At 49.0% G+C, this 15,308-nt stretch overlaps 1 protein-coding gene across 4 annotated transcripts in view; it reads left to right on the top strand.

Annotated features, from left to right (window-relative positions):
* Positions 1-14,988, top strand: part of BCORL1 (BCL6 corepressor like 1) — a 68,400-nt gene extending 53,412 nt beyond the window's left edge. For all 4 annotated transcript variants that reach the window (XM_029607408.1, XM_029607406.1, XM_029607407.1 and 1 more), the window contains 6 exons: positions 1,205-1,429; positions 4,417-4,583; positions 5,368-5,513; positions 5,678-5,755; positions 7,889-8,036; positions 12,195-14,988. In XM_029607408.1, coding sequence (XP_029463268.1) covers positions 1,205-1,429; positions 4,417-4,583; positions 5,368-5,513; positions 5,678-5,755; positions 7,889-8,036; positions 12,195-12,465 — 1,035 coding nt within the window. In that variant the 3' untranslated portion in view covers positions 12,466-14,988. The remainder of the gene's footprint in view (positions 1-1,204; positions 1,430-4,416; positions 4,584-5,367; positions 5,514-5,677; positions 5,756-7,888; positions 8,037-12,194) is intronic.
* Positions 14,989-15,308: the final 320 nt, after the last annotated feature.

Below are 15,308 nucleotides of genomic sequence, written 5' to 3'. Positions count from 1 at the left end.
GAGGCCTCTTCCACACGTGCACGCTGAACCGGAGAGCTGGCGCGACCCCTCCCCACGGAGCGCTTTGAAAGGACCGCCTCGCCGCCAGCCTGTGCCCCAAAGCGCCTGTTCAAACCATGGGGATTTCCCAGGTTTGGCCATGCAGTGAAGTGGAGGCAGGAATTTGTGCAAACAGGAGAAATATTAGGGAGAGGGTGTGGCTTAGAATAATGGGCTGGGTTCAAATCTTCCTCCTGCCACTGCGACTCCCTGCGCCCTCGGGCAAGTCACTTTAGTTCCCTCGTTGACTCTCCACGGCAGGGAGTCCCTGGTACCTGTTATGTCATTTGTTACACCACCTGGGCAGTGAACCGTGAGCAGCAATAATAGAAAGCACAAACGACACCGTTTTGCTTTCCTTATGGCCATAGGGAATGGTTGTGGGGGGGACGGGATTTGCACCTTTTTTTTTTTTTTCCCCTTGGGTACTTTTTCCCTCAGGCAGAATAAGGCCCGTCGTTTTGGAAATCCCAAACCTATGCCTGGCGTTGCTCCCCCCCCCCCCCCCCCCCCCCCGATCTAATTCCCTTGGCGGGGGTCCCCTCCACAGCAGGCAGGTACCAGGGCACCGTGCTTCTGCTTCCCCCCCCCCCCAGAGCGAGCACCGCAAAGCCCATGTCCGTGGATAGAGCATGGTTTTTCCCTCCCGGAAATGGCCTCGATCATTGGTCTCCATCTAAATATGCAGAGGTGGCCCTTTTCCTGTGGGTGTGGTACCACAAAGAGTTGGATCTTCATTGCAGTTTGAAACCACTTTTAAATGAAGCCTTTGTTGAGGGGCTCGGCTGCCCAGGCAGGGAGCATGTTTAAGCAGAAAAGGCCTGAGCTGCCCCCATTAAAGGATCCCGCGAGTCCGCCCCGTGAGAAGGCCGGAGTGCAAAGTCATTCAAAGCAACAAGAATTGCTCACAGCATGCGGCACCTGCTGTAATTGGTTGATTTGTGTGTCGGTTGAATTTGGTTTAAGTTCTAGATTTCCCTCTTGCGGGCTTCCCTTTCCCTGGACGAGGGAGTGTACGTGGGCTTTGAGGTTTACCTCTGCTCTTGCGTGTGGTGTTGTTCCTTTGAGCTTACCGTAGCACTGTTCCTAACTTCTCTCTGCCTTCCTCCCCTGCCCCCATTCCTACATAAACAAATGACTTTTTTTTTTGTTGTTGCTTGTCCAGGGAAAGGCACTGCGGTGGGGTCAGTCACCCAAGAGCCGTGCTCTGAAATCTCCGTCCCCCAGGAAGGCCCGGGACACGTGGCCTCCCTGCAAAGGGAGGCGGACTAGTGCATTCAGCTCCCCGGACACTCCTGCTCAGCACATCCCCCCAGAGGCTCGGAGACTGATTGTGAACAAAAACGCCGGCGAGACACTCCTCCAGCGCGCTGCCCGCCTCGGCTACAAGGTGAGAAAGAGGCAGCTGGCAGAGAACGGCCTTAGGGTTTATTACACTGTCTCTTCCATCCGCAGCCCCTGAGAGGGAGGGAAGGAGGGAGGAGCAACACCTCTGGGCTGCTGTGGAGCATACTGACACCAGGCGCCATAGGGAACCGCAGTCTGTGCCTCTCGGGCAAGGACGTGTGTGTGTGTGTGTGTGTGAGTGAGACATAACACAGGAAAGAGTCCTGCTCGCCGTGAATGATGGCTGAGAGCAATTGAAAGGCAGCCATAGCTCAAAGCCCAGTAATAAGCAGCAATAAAAGTTGCCAGGCAGAAAAAAAAGACAAGAAAATAGGCCTCCCTCTGCATAACAAGTGCGCTTTTTATAAATGTGTTAAAATGAGGCGCTAGTGTAGTTCCAAACTCTGGCAAACACCATGCCTGTGTCTTTACACCTGTCTGTACTGGGAATTCCTCATCTTCTCTTGCCCCTTAGTCAAAAGATTTTTCCCCTTGGTTTTAGCTACTTGATACGAACTTGTGAAATATTTGCCCGAGTCTTAGTTTGTAAGTGGAAAAGGAGTACAGGGTTAGCCCGCTAAATCCAAATTCCATCTCGTCCCGCTACACCATCCCAGCAGACGGAGGCAGACGACACGGATTTCCTGCGTGACATCACAGCCACCAGTTAGGACGCGGTGCTAGCGGCAGAAATCCAGGATTTTCTGCAGCAGCTCAACACTGGCTCTGGATCAGACCCTGGGGGGGCCCAGGCCATCGGTTTAGGCCAGCAGGGCGAGCCCAAGGAATGTGGCTGGGTAGAGAGAATACCTTTATAAGGCACAGTCCATTTAGTAGCCCTCTTAAAAGAGTCTTTTTTTTTTTTTTTTAATAAGAACATTTTTTGTAACATTTTGCAGGCTGTGTGTTGAGTAAGCAATACTTGCAAGCAAAACGATAGCTGGAGAGAAGTCGTGACTCACACACACACACAAAGCCCTGGGTTATGCACGTAAGTGGCGCTTTGAAAGTCAATTAGGGGGCTGTGCGTGTCAAAGTAGGCACGGAACCCCATTTCGCGGACAAACCGCAGTAACCAGAGGCGGAGAAGGCATTTACGTGCACGCTTTTTTTTTTTTTTAAGTTTCAAAAGTCCACGCAGAAACATCCACACACAGTCGCAGCGGCTTGGGAGCAGGTGTAACTTTCTGCATGGGTACATAGTAGGACAACCTGCACATCTGCAACAAGTCGGCTTTGAAAATTTGAGCCACTAGAAAATTGCATGCAAGCTTTATCGAGTATTTGCAGAGTGAACCCTTGCGCTCAGGTGTACTTTGGCAATCAGGTTATGGACCGGGTCCGCCCACAAATTACCTCACACGGCGATACATCTGCTCCGAGCGGGCCGTAAAATTGTGCAGAGGAGCTTACACGCCTGCTTCCTGAAATTACAAAGTCTGCATGTAAATTCCAAGTCCACTCCCCTTCACAGTGTGCGTAGAAATATGAGCCTGGGTCAGATTCAGAAGAGTCGTTTCCATGCAGAAAGACAGTAATTTTATAGTCACCCTCCCAGAGCTAAAGCCTGCAGGCCCTATTTACCTGCAGAATTCAGCTTGCGCGCACAAGTCCGCTAATCCACTGGGGTACGCACGAGGACGTACGCACATGCTTTCGAAAATCCAAAGCATGCACGTAAATCCTCTCCCCTGCCCACCCACCCCCCCCCCCCGAAAAATTCCTACTGCAACTGTGGGTGAATGCGTACGTGAAATCGGGTTTTGCGCATAACATACGCACTCAGAGCCCCCCCAGTTCATTTTCAAAACACTTCATGCACATAAAACCGGGAAACGTCAGCCCTTAAGAGAACAACTTTGGAAGTGGCAAGTCTGCAGATAAAGGTTCCCGTTTGAAAAATGGGATTGGAAGGCGCGCCCACCGAGATGTGCACCTGCCGTTTTGTTCCAGCAGAATTACACGCACAAGCAGTAAACCCCCTTCCTGATTCCACCCCCCCTCAGGATAAGCTCCTCTGTGCGCGGAAAATACTCGTCCCGGCACGATGCGCCCGCTTTTCTATGCAGAGAGGGTAAGGCAGTTTGCAAAGAGTGAACTTCACTATCCTATTTTAAATTTCAAAAAAATGTACTTTAAAGAGTGCGTAAAAAAATAAAAATAAAAAGACTAGCAATCTTTTCTTTAAAGAACTCCGTTGTAGAAATGTCCCGTGCGTTAAAAGAAATGCCCTGCATTTGCGCTGGTGCACTTTGCTGTCACAGAGGCGCCTTGATGCCGGAAAGAACTGGGTATCAAAATAAAAATGTCCACCCGATCCGCTTTGTGAAGCCCAAAATATAACGGAGGTTTCTATGAGCAATGGTACTAGGCAGCAGCCTTTCTGAGGTCTTTTCCTTGTAATTATACGCACTCTTCAGGAATATTTTTTGAGGTCTAAAATAGCATAGTGAAGCTCATGTTTTTTTTTTTTTCCTTGGACTACAGAACTTGGTCGCTCTGTTAGAGAATTTTGAGAGCCCCTTTCCACGTGTCAAACACTGTTTTACCCACGGAAGTGCCTTTCAGTATGTGGGGAGGCCGGTGAAGAGTTTTCCTCTGCAGCAGCTTTTACTGCTGGCATTTGGAGGGTGTTTTGGGGCCCCAGCCTATCAGATGCTGTGTGGAAGCCTGTAATGTACTGGAAATTTGGGCATTTAAACCCAATTTACAGAAATCTGAAAGGCAGTTAGAGACCTAAGTGAACCTATGTGCACTGTGTGTGTGTGTGTGTGTGTGTGTGAGTGGCACCTGCCTGCTCATGGGGGTTAAGCTTCGCCAGCTTCTCTTGGTCAGTTCTGTTCCCTTGGAACACAGAAAGGGAAGAGGAGCAGCTGGGGCACAGTGCTTGTGGGCATGGAGGATCTTGTTTGAAAAGCTGTGGAATGAAAGCCCAGCACCCGTTGCTGAGCTTTCAGTCACCTCTTCCCGCACGGGTGTGTTTGCCTCTAGGATGTGGTGTTGTATTGCCTGCAGCGAGACCTGGGGGACGTGAATCACAGGGACAACGCTGGCTACACGGCCCTGCATGAGGCCTGCTCCCGAGGATGGACAGACATCCTGCAGATCCTGCTGGAGCACGGAGCAAACGTGAACTGCAGTGCCCAGGACGGCACAAGGTGAGCAGGGTGAAGGCCTTCCCGGTGGGGAAGTGGGGAGCGTGAACAAGGCAAGGAGCTCTCGTGTGCTCGGATCCTGAGCCAGCGAAGCTCGAGGAACCAAGGTTAGGGGGCAGGGGGAAGGCAAAGGGAAAGGGCGCTTGCTGGCATTGCAGCGAACTCTTCGATGGAGACCGTGCCTTTGAGATTGGCGTAGGGCTCTTGGGCTGCCACAACCCAGAGACCAGAGAAAACCAGCTGCCCTGGCAGTAGGTGGTCCTGCAGGTCTCTCGTGTTTAGGAGGAAAGGGAGAATCTGTTTTACATCTGCTTTCAGCGGAAAGTAATGGCAGAATCTGCTACTTGGGAAAGGCCTGCTTCCTCAGTGGATAAAAAATAACTTTCTTATTCATAAAGCTGGTGATCCTCCGCAGCACCAGATAGCACCCGTGGGATCATCCTTGGGACAGAGGTACTGAGAAGGCACCCCAGAGGCTTCTCTGTGTGTTTCCCTCTAGCTAAGTCCATGGATTTCAGTGAGTTCCAGCCCCTGGCTGCCGTTGGCTGGGCACGAATAGGCAGGATTTGCATTGAGCAGACTGGGGCCCGGCAATGCAGCAGCTTCTCCCTCTCCTGTCTCACAGAGCCTGCAGACACCCCCACAAGGGTGCCGTAGCCTTCCACGCCTCCCAGGAAGGAGGCCCGCGCCGAGGCTCAGGATAGTTCTGAACCGGTCTTGAACATGATGTCCTCAAAACCACTGACATAAGCTTTTTCCTTCCTGTCTGTTTCTCTGGGATGACCAGACCCATCCACGATGCCGTGGTGAATGACAACCTGGAGACAGTGTGGCTTCTGCTCTCTTACGGTGCCGACCCCACATTAGCCACATACTCAGGACACACAGCCATGAAGCTAGCCAGCAGCAATGTGATGAGGGGCTTTCTGAGTGGTAAGCACTTGGGCTAGTGCCTGCTGCATCTGGCTAGTTTATTTTCTGAGGAGTCTGATGTTCAGTAGTAACGTTTGCTTCTTTCCCTTTTATCCCCTCTCGTTTCAATTCCCCGTTCTCTGTATTCCTCTCTCTGTGCCCCCATCCCTTCCCAATGCTGCCAGATTACCTCTCTGACCTCCGAGGGCGTTCTGAAGGGGACCCTCGCACATCCTGGGATTTCTACAGCAGCGCTATATTTGGTGAGTTCCCCTGGATTCCCCCCGCCGCTTTCTGCTGCACCCTGTCATGGAAGCTGAAGTGTTCCCTCTAGATCCGAGGCGCTCACGGGCCGTGCCAGATTATATCCCAGGAGCCCTGTCTGAGAGGCTTGAGGGCCCCGAGGGAAAGCTGCTGGCCTTAAACGTACCTTGGGTCTCATACTGGTGATGCTGTGAAAGACTCTGCCTCTTCCCTTAACGCGCTCCAGAGCACAGCGTGACCGCCTAGCACCTTTCCTTCAGGGAAGCAGCCGAGACACAGCCAGATACCTCCCCCAGGCCAGCCTCGGCACCCCCATGTCACTTGTGATTAGAAGAACACTTTTTCTTTACTCCTTTCATCTTCTTGCCTTACTTACTTCAGTGAGGCTGGTTATCTTGAAAAATCAAATGCATGTTGGCCAAAAGGCCCAGACACGTAAGATTCTGAGTAACCAGACCGTTCTACAGCCGAGCCTCCCCCGAGCAAGGTGGATTGCATTCGGTGCTGTCTGTTACCATAAGAAGATTATTATAGCTATTGTTAAAGAAACTGCGGTACAGGCCACAGACTGGAAGAGTAGCACACCCTAACATCTTATCTTCTGACTCCATCTGCTGGATTGGGGACATAACCCACTGTCTGGACTGATCCAGGTACGTACAGGGAACCAGGTTTAAAGACGTGCAGAGGAGAGGCGATCCGAGAGGCGGAGTCTGTGCAAGTTTTCCTGCACAAGTCACCAGAGGTAACCGTGCAAGGTAATTTGTGTGCATACTCAGCCAGTTACCTGAGAATTTTCAAAGCAGACTTGCATGCACGAGTTTGCTTTGAAAACACTCTGTAAAGGCTGCGTGTGCAATGTAAAATTACCCTCGTATAAAGCACCCCTCTAGGGTAGTGCTGCTTGGCTAGCCACAGGGTCTCCCTCAATTCCACCCTCATAACATCACCTTGTATTGGAAGACTGCCATCAAGTCGCCCCGCATCCTGTTTTCCAGATACAACAAACCCAACTCTCTTCTGCTGTCCTTGTAGCCCTATTACCTTAGCTTCTTAACAGTTGTATTTGCTGAGGGATGTGGACCTGCTCTCCTCTGAACTTTCTTGAGTTTCTCCACGTGCTTCCTGAAGAATGGAGCCCAAAACTGAACCCAGTACTCCAGGAGGAGCCTTAGCAGTGTTAAATGGAATAGGAAAATTACTTTATTTGTCATTTTTGTATTTTATTTTATTTGTTTACTGATCATTTTCTTCAAAATGTCAAAATTCCGTAAAATTTGAATCCTTTTCTTCAGGGTAGTTGCAACTCTTCCCAACTTGGTGTCATCCATATGTTTTATAAGTGTACCCCTGTCCAGTGATTCCCAAACCAGGCCTGGAGACCCCCTAGCCAGTTGGGTTTGGGGGATAGCCATTATGAATATGCATATGAGAAATTTGCATGCACTGCCTTTGTTCTGTGCAAATTTATCTCATCGACTTTGATTGTGGATATCCTGAAAACCCAACTAGTTGAGGCTCCCCAAGGACAGCTTTGGAAACCACTGCCCTGGTCCAAGGATGGTCAACTCTGGTCCTCGAGAGCCACAAACAGGCCAGGTTTTTAGACTGTGCACAATGAATATGCATGAGACAAATTTGCATGTACTGCTTGCATGGTATGCAGATCCATCGCCTGCATATTTATTGCAGATAGCCTGAAAACCTGGCCTGTTTGTGGCTCTTGAAGACCAGAGTTGGCCACTACTGCCCTAGTCCTAATTGTTGTTCAAAATGTTTAACAGCACTGGACTCCTAACAATTTCTGTAGAGCCCTTTTAGATCTCCCAGGCCGACACTGTCCTATTAATGGTGACTCTTTGGATTTGCTCTAGCTGTACCTGCACCCACCTAGCAGTAGATATTAGATAGGTCAGTCAGAAGCTATTAAATGTACCATTTGCCGATGTCACTTCCATGCCTAAGATATGACTTCCAGAAACTGAGAGAGGGTGGCAGGGAATGGCCCACCCGAGCTGTGCCTTGTAAGCCCCTGCTGCTAGCCACAGTCTGAGGCATGGAGGCCATGCGATCTAACCCAGTATCACAGTAAAGAAAGGAAAGGAAACAAATGTTCTCTTTTTATGTTTCAGAGGGGAAGGAAGAGATCGGTGGTGACTTATTCCTAAACCCCCCCGAGAGCTCAGAGGAAGGGATCCCTGAATCAGATGGCTTTCTGTTTGAGTTCTCAGACAAACCTTTCCTGCCCTCCTATAACATCCAGGTTTCGGTCTCTTGCGGGTGAGTAGCGTGTCTCTAGAGCGCTTACTTGTAAGGAACCAGAAGTATGTGAGATTGTCCAAGGGGGTCCTCCATATGCAAACAGGGCCCCCCCCCCTTCTGGAGGGATGCACGTATGGAGTGGGAAGACTGTCCATCCTTATTTTGGTTTGTTACCTATGTGCACGTGGCTGCCTTTTACTCCTGCTGTCTGCTTTCCTATCTTTCTGCTGAAAGGAGCCTGAGAGCAGGTAATGCTAATTAAAAGACAGGGGGAAGAAGGGTTAAATTAGGATCTTGATGGTATGGACAGACCGGGTTTAAATTTCAGGCACAGCCGAGTACGAGGCTGGAAGCTGGGTCAGGGGGTTTGCACATAAAGCCCGGTGTTTATGGGCCGTTCCACGGAGGGGAGGGGAGGAGAGGGATTAAGAGAAGACAACTCGACACGCACAGCAGTCAGGTTTTTGGCAGTTTTGCACAAATGTGATCACTTACTTCATTTCGGTGCGTTTTCAGTCTGGGTTTCGGATTAAGGTCAGCTCGGCTGAATTCTGGTTTGAGATTTGTATGGGGAGATTATTTTCCCCTTACTTTGGGTAATTTCTCACTTAATTGTAGCATTTGGTTATTGTAACAATTTGTGTTGGAGCGGTTTTCATAGTTTGTTTATATGAATTTTAGGATTTGTTTTATGATTGTATTTTATGTATTGTATCTTTGATGTGGTTATGGCGTTGGATGCTGTGCTATTGTTATACCACGCTCTGGACACCATTTGTGGCAAAGCGTGTAATAAATCTTTTTACTGTTATTATTGTTGTTATTTTGTCATGTTCCAGTAATGGATTCATCCTCATGAAACCCATTATGAGCTCCCATGACACTGCTTATGGTGCTGCTTCCATTTCTGCTCTGTTCAAATTCATGAATCCTGAAGTGGACTGGGAGTTTGTTTTACCATGCGATTTATTTTTCTTTGTATTTACATTACCTGTTCCCGCCACTCCACAACCATTGTACGAGATACTTCCAGCTGGCAGAGGGCCAAGGGGGAAACATCCTCTGAAACCGAGCCCTGCAGTGCTGGGCCTGGGTTAGGTAGGCCACATCCAGCTCAGTGTGGAATGAAGTATACAATGTTTCAAGTGCTTTGTGGTTTTGATCCCCAATTAGAAACTCATTAAATGCAAGGAAAACATGAAAAAAAAGTCAACGATTTACCATCTTAAAAAGTCAGCCAGTTGTGCAAAGTAACCCATGGAGTACCAAGAGTGGAACGAGAATTCAGAGGTTTTGTGGCATTGGTGACGTGATGGAAGAGCCGAAGAGAGGGCACTGTGAAACAAAGAGGGTCTTGACACATGAGCTATAAACAGGGCTTCAGTTTACCTTGTTCTGGTAGGTTCTCTGTACTGACAACCTCACAAAAATTAGAGGGTGGTGGTGGTGCTGCTGCTGCTACTACTACTACTACTACTACTACTACTACCATTTATCATTTCTAAAGTATCGCTTCCTGCTATACAGGTTCACATAAGAGACTGACTCTGCCCCATGTAGCTTACAGTCTAAGTCAAGGCAACCATACAAGACAAACGAGAATATGGAAAGTGTATTTATTGTAAAAAAAAAAAAAAAAGTGGTTAAAAGCAGCTTGAAAAAGTTGAATTTTTAAAACTGGACTTGAATATGGCCAGAGAGAGAGCATGACACACTGACTCTGGAAAACCTTTGCAGGCATACAGCACAGCAAGGAGGTAAGCACGGAGACAGGAGTTGGCAGTAGAGGAGAAGGGCATAGATAAGAGTGACTTACTCGATGGACGGAGTTCACAAGGAGGAGAGAAGAAAGGTGTAATGAGCTGCAGAGCGAATACATTCATAAGTAAATAAATACATTCGTAGGTAAAACAAATGCAATGACTTGAGAAGAGAGGTTCTCCAAGGGCAAGCAGGATGGCAGTCCTCACACATGGGTGACATCATCCGATGGAGCCTGGCACGGAAAAATTATGTCAAAATTTCTGGAACTTTGACTGAGCCTCTCTGAGCTTGCTCAGGCATGCATTATACCATGCAGCCATGAAGGGTCCCTTCAGACTTTTCTTTTCCATGGAACCCAGTGTTTCATGGTAGAAGTGAGTCTCAAATATGTTCTCCTTTTCTGGATATTTTTCTTGGTGGTTTTTTCACTAAAAGGTGTATCGTCAGGATCACATGAATTGACACGGGGTCCCTCTATCTTATTTAGACAGGGGTTTTGATGTTTTGGTATGTTTCATTTTGTAGTCTGTCCCTGGAGCAGTGGTGCACTCTGTGCCAGCCAGCCATCGATGGGCCACCATCGATTTTGATATCCTGTCCCTTTTATTTTGCGACACTGTCATCTGTGGGGTTCTAGCGACGCCTTCAGTGCGGGAGGACTATGTCTATCATGGATCCCCATGATGTGTTCTCTGCCTGGAGGCATTGCATGATGTCCAGGGTTGCCACAAGTATGCTCAAATGACCCCAAAAGGACTCTGGGTCTGGTTTGGAAGATGGATCAACACTTCAGGCTCTGGAAGACCAATCCATGGACATTAGCATCAGAGACATCACATGGAGGGATTTCTAGCCATTGAAATTGGAGGGGCCATCGGTTTTGTTGAAGCCAGTAGCTTCCAGGATCTCCAGAGATGGGCCATCACCCAGCTATTCCAGGTCAAAGACATTTGTCATCGTCAACCTCTGCACTGGGGAAGGACTGAGCTAAGCATTGAGGGAAGCTGAAGAAGCATTGGCATCAGTCCCCATCGATGCACTGTGCCGGGCATGGGGATGCACCAACCTTGGCTGCGAGGTTCCCAAAGTGATCCAGTAGTGAGGAGCACCAGTCTTCCACCGGCCCTCATGTCCACAACTGATCCTCCTCTTGTTTCCATAGAGGATCTGGTCACACCTCCTGGATCCCAGTCTTTCTTGGCTTTGGTGATCTTCAAGAAGGAGCTGGAGATGCGAGTTTAGCAGGCTATGGTGGTGGAACATCCAGACAGCAATTTCAGACAATGAAGCTGAAGTTTAGGACTGGATCTGTGGTGAAATTTGTGGTGTAGAGAGATAGATCTGGGAGTCATCAGCATAAAGTGGTATTGAAAGCCATGGGAGGAGATTGGAGCGCTGAGAGAGGAAGTGTTGGTAGACGAGAGAATGCGGCCCAGGACAGAGCCTTGAGGCACACCGACCAATAGCAGAATAGTGGAGGAGGATACAGTAAAAGTACAGTGGGTTCTAATTAATGTCTCAGATTGTTGCTTTTTTTTTTAAATCTAAAAGGGAGCTTGTATTTTCTCCCTTCAAATGAAAATACTTCCATAGCGAACATGTGCAAATTCTAACATACAAACATGCTGAGATGCTTCCCTTGCTATCAGAAATTGGGAGATGTGGGTGTTTTGTTTTTTTTTTAATCAAAAGGGAGGTCCCAATTCATTAGATTCCTTTCACATTACTGTTTGAGCATGCCAAACCACTCCCTCAGCTCTCGTGCTTTCTGGCAGCCTACGTTTTCTGTGTTATCTGGGGCAGGAATGGGTGTGTGTGGTGAGAGGTGGGGGAGTTGTGAATGTGGAACCCTGCAATGAGAAGTAGCGCAGAGCAGGCGGCGGATTTGAGGAAGAAGGAAATTGAGGGCCTGAATGTGTGGCAGTGTGGGAAGCGCGTTTTTGTCAGAATGCCGATGGGGAGACGGTTCGTAGCCTGCCCCTGCGTGCAAAGTGTCAGCCAGGGAGGAAAAGGGGAAGGTTTTAGAACTTGGAAATGAAACACAGATATTCAGTGAACCTATTGCTCCTAGGTTCCACCTTTTTTTTGTGGTTGTCCAAGCTACCTAGTTAGTCACCATTACCATCCCTAATTTTCGTGAAGTTCTTTAATTTTCTGTGAATAATATCCATTGGGGTTGCCTTGTCAGGTAAGAATTGCTGTATTGGTGGATTTCAGATCAGCAATGATGAGGGTGGTGACAAGAGGATACAATGCCCGGGAGGTGAGAGTTGTCTGCCCTGGCACAGTAGGCAGGACAACTGAACAAATGAGGTGGCTCCAGTGCTCCTTATGTGCCAGCAGCTACTTTGTTATGATATTTCTATGGCATGTTTTCGACAACAATAACTCTTTCCTGATCCATTTCCACAGGCCAAGTAACTGGTTCCTGTTCTCTGATGTCCTCAAGAGGCTGAAGCTTTCTTCCCGGATATTCCAGGCGCGTTTCCCCCAGTTTGACATAGCCAGCCTGTCCAGGAAAGAGTTTTACCGACAGGTGTCCAGCAGCCAGCTGCTGTCCCAGCTTGAGGACCCCGAGCTGCGGCCCCAGGAGGGCGGGGAGACTGTGGAGCTGGTGAGGTATGAGGCGGAGCTGCTGAAGCTTCTGGGCTCAGATGTGGAATTCCAGGCCGACAGTAGCTGACGGGGGGGAGCGAAGCTTCAGGTTGGCACCCGCTGCGTCTGACTCCATCATCAGGCAATAACGTGGACCGATGGGAGGCAGCCTTACACACGCCAGCTGTGGTGGCTGGAGTCTTTTTGCTTACTTTAGTTCTTTCTCCACCCTGTCACACAGAGTTGTTCTTGACTGGTGAAGAAGAAATGAAGAGATAAGAGACACACACACACACACACACACTCACACTCTACATGGGAGGTCATCTGAGGGACCTTGTGGTACAGGCAGCTGTGCATGTGAGGCCTGAGGAATCCACCACTGCATCTTGTCTTTAACTCTCCTGGAAGTGTCCTATAAAAGAGTTAAATTTTGTCTGAACTTCTAAATGGAGGAAGAGGAGAAGGAGGAGGAGCAAAGTAGCAGAGACATTGAGGGGAAGGCAGGTGCCCCCTTCCCTGACCTACACCTGTACTCTTGTGCTGACAGGATATGTTGACTTCTTGCAGGGTCTCACAAGTTTGGGTTGGATCCTCTTCAAGAGGTGGGATGGTGCTGGCCAAAGCTGGGAGTTACCATACAGGGGGGAAATGTGCTGCTTGCTCTCTCCCTCTCTCCCTTTCTGTCACCCTCCCACCCAAAACCAAATCCCCCCTCCCCCTCTGGCCTTGTCAGAGCTCCATCTTCCTTTCCCACCGCATCTGCCTGATAATTATTTGAGTGCCTCCTGGTTGCCTAGCGAGTCTCAGGAAAACAGAAGCACAGTGGTGATCCTGGCTCTCCTTACCCAGCACACCCCCCCCCCCCCCCCAGTTCCTCCTTCCAGGTGATGGAGAGAGAGTTGTGCTCCCAGAGGGGGAAAATTCCAGCTGCTTGTCGTTGTACAGGAGCAAGCCTAGCCGACTGTCCCAGCCTTCTCCAAAGCAAATGCAGAGCAGGCACGGCAAAAACGGCTGTAGACACAAGGAACCCTTCTGCTGGTGCTGGGGCATCCTGCAGATGGGAAGCCGAGCCGCTGCAGGGGTCTTCCAGTGCTCGCTCTCTCTCTCTCCTTCTGCCATGGAGGGTGAGAGCTGTGCCGGCTGGGTTTGGGTGGAGCAAAGGCAAGCTTCCAGCCCGGAAAAGAAAAACCTCTCTGTACAGCAGGACCATTGAGCATCAAAAGAGGAGCAAGGGGATGGAGATGGGGGCGTTGCTAAACGTCCTGCCGAGGACAAAGTGTCTGTTGATGGCAGCCCGCTCCAGGCAAGGGATTGTGGCTCTTGGCCTGAAACCGGGGTTCCCGGAACCTCTCTTGGGCTGCGTGTGCTGTCTCAGACAGACAGACGGACGGAAGAGCCCAAGCTACCTTTACAAACCAGCAGGAGTTCATCAGTCGCCAGGGGAGCTCCTGTGGTGGGGGGAGGAAGCCGGGGAGCACTGATTGCTGGGAGAGGCAGGGTGAAGGGGAGGGCTCGTGCCTCATCGCCCCCTCCTTCCCTACTTCTTACTTTTATAAGAAATACTATTTTTAAAGCAGCGAGAGAGAGAGAATGAGTGAGCCAGCTACCGAAAGGAGCGAGGAAACCCCCTTTTGTCAGAAGACTTAACAATATGTTTAAAAAGTAAATATGGTGACACTTTAACTTCTTTTTGGAACTGAGATTTTTTTTTTTTAATTATTATTATTGTAAATGGTACAGTTTTATTGTACGGGTGCTACAAAAAAAAAAAGAAAGAAAAAAATGACTTTGAAGGTCAGACAATCCATTTTTCTCAAATCCCCTCCACGCTGGAGCGTTTGGGTTGTGCTATTGATTTTCCCATCTCTTGTCTCCTTTTTGCTTGGTTGGCCTGTTTCCCCTGGGAGGTTCCAGCTTTGCCCTGCTGACGCACACGTTCCCCGTGTGAAGGGGGGGGACAATTAGATGGCTGTTCCCCTCCCCCTTGCCTCCCCTTAGCGTTAGGGAGATTTTCCAAAATGGGCTTTAAATAGCAGCTGTCCCTTGGGATTGTGACCCGGTCTTGCTGGTCTCAGATTTCAGTCTGGTCTGGGCTTTGGGTCTTCCCTGCCATTGCCGTCTGGCCCCCCTTTTCAATGCTGCTTTTGCAGTGGCATCGCCCATCCTTCCCTGGTTAGGTGGGGGACTCTCCCACTTACTCCAGAATATTAACTATTTCCCCAGTTTCCTCCTTTAAAAAGGCTTCCCCATTCCAGTGCCTGTGGGAGATTGACATGTCCCTAGTTCCTCACTACACATTATCCCTCTTAAGAGCTTCCAGATGTTTGCATCTGTTCTGCCTTAGCATGGGTGACAAGAGCCAGAATGCAATGGAACAGGAGCTCAAAAAGCAGGACTCGGCTGAAATCTCACAGAAATGAGGTTACTGTTGGTTAGCAACATTGTGGAAATCTGCGTGACATGCAACACTTCCCCAGTGGAGAATTCTCCCTAAATGCTGTTGGTTTCTTTTATATTTATGCAACAAAAAAAAAAAGTGTGTTTGCATTTTGATGATTCCTTTATTCTTGCTGCTGTTTCTAATAATATATTTTATGTTAGCAATGGACTGCAGTGTCAGAACCCCTTCTATACCAAACATCTGTGTGTTTAATTTACCAAAAAGAAGAAAAAAGGGTGAAGGACATTTTAACATTTGAAAAAATGGTACTGAAAGAAAATGTCATGGGGCTAAAGCAGCATTTCCTGCTAGCTTTAAATGTTTTGGGATCCTGCTAGTTAGGTGTGAACCGAGTGACTGAGCAGTGCTGGTGTGTGCTTTATTTGCATGTACAGGGCTGGATTTAGGGTTTGGGCACCTATAGGCAGGATTGGAGAACGAGGGGATGGGAGACCCTGGAGATCATTTAGTGGGTGAAGTCCCTCTAT

Source organism: Rhinatrema bivittatum, chromosome 6 (genome assembly GCF_901001135.1).
Source record: "Rhinatrema bivittatum chromosome 6, aRhiBiv1.1, whole genome shotgun sequence".
Lineage (NCBI taxonomy): Eukaryota > Metazoa > Chordata > Amphibia > Gymnophiona > Rhinatrematidae > Rhinatrema > Rhinatrema bivittatum.
Note: the sequence above shows the minus strand (reverse complement) of the source record. Positions and strands in the feature narration are given on the sequence as shown.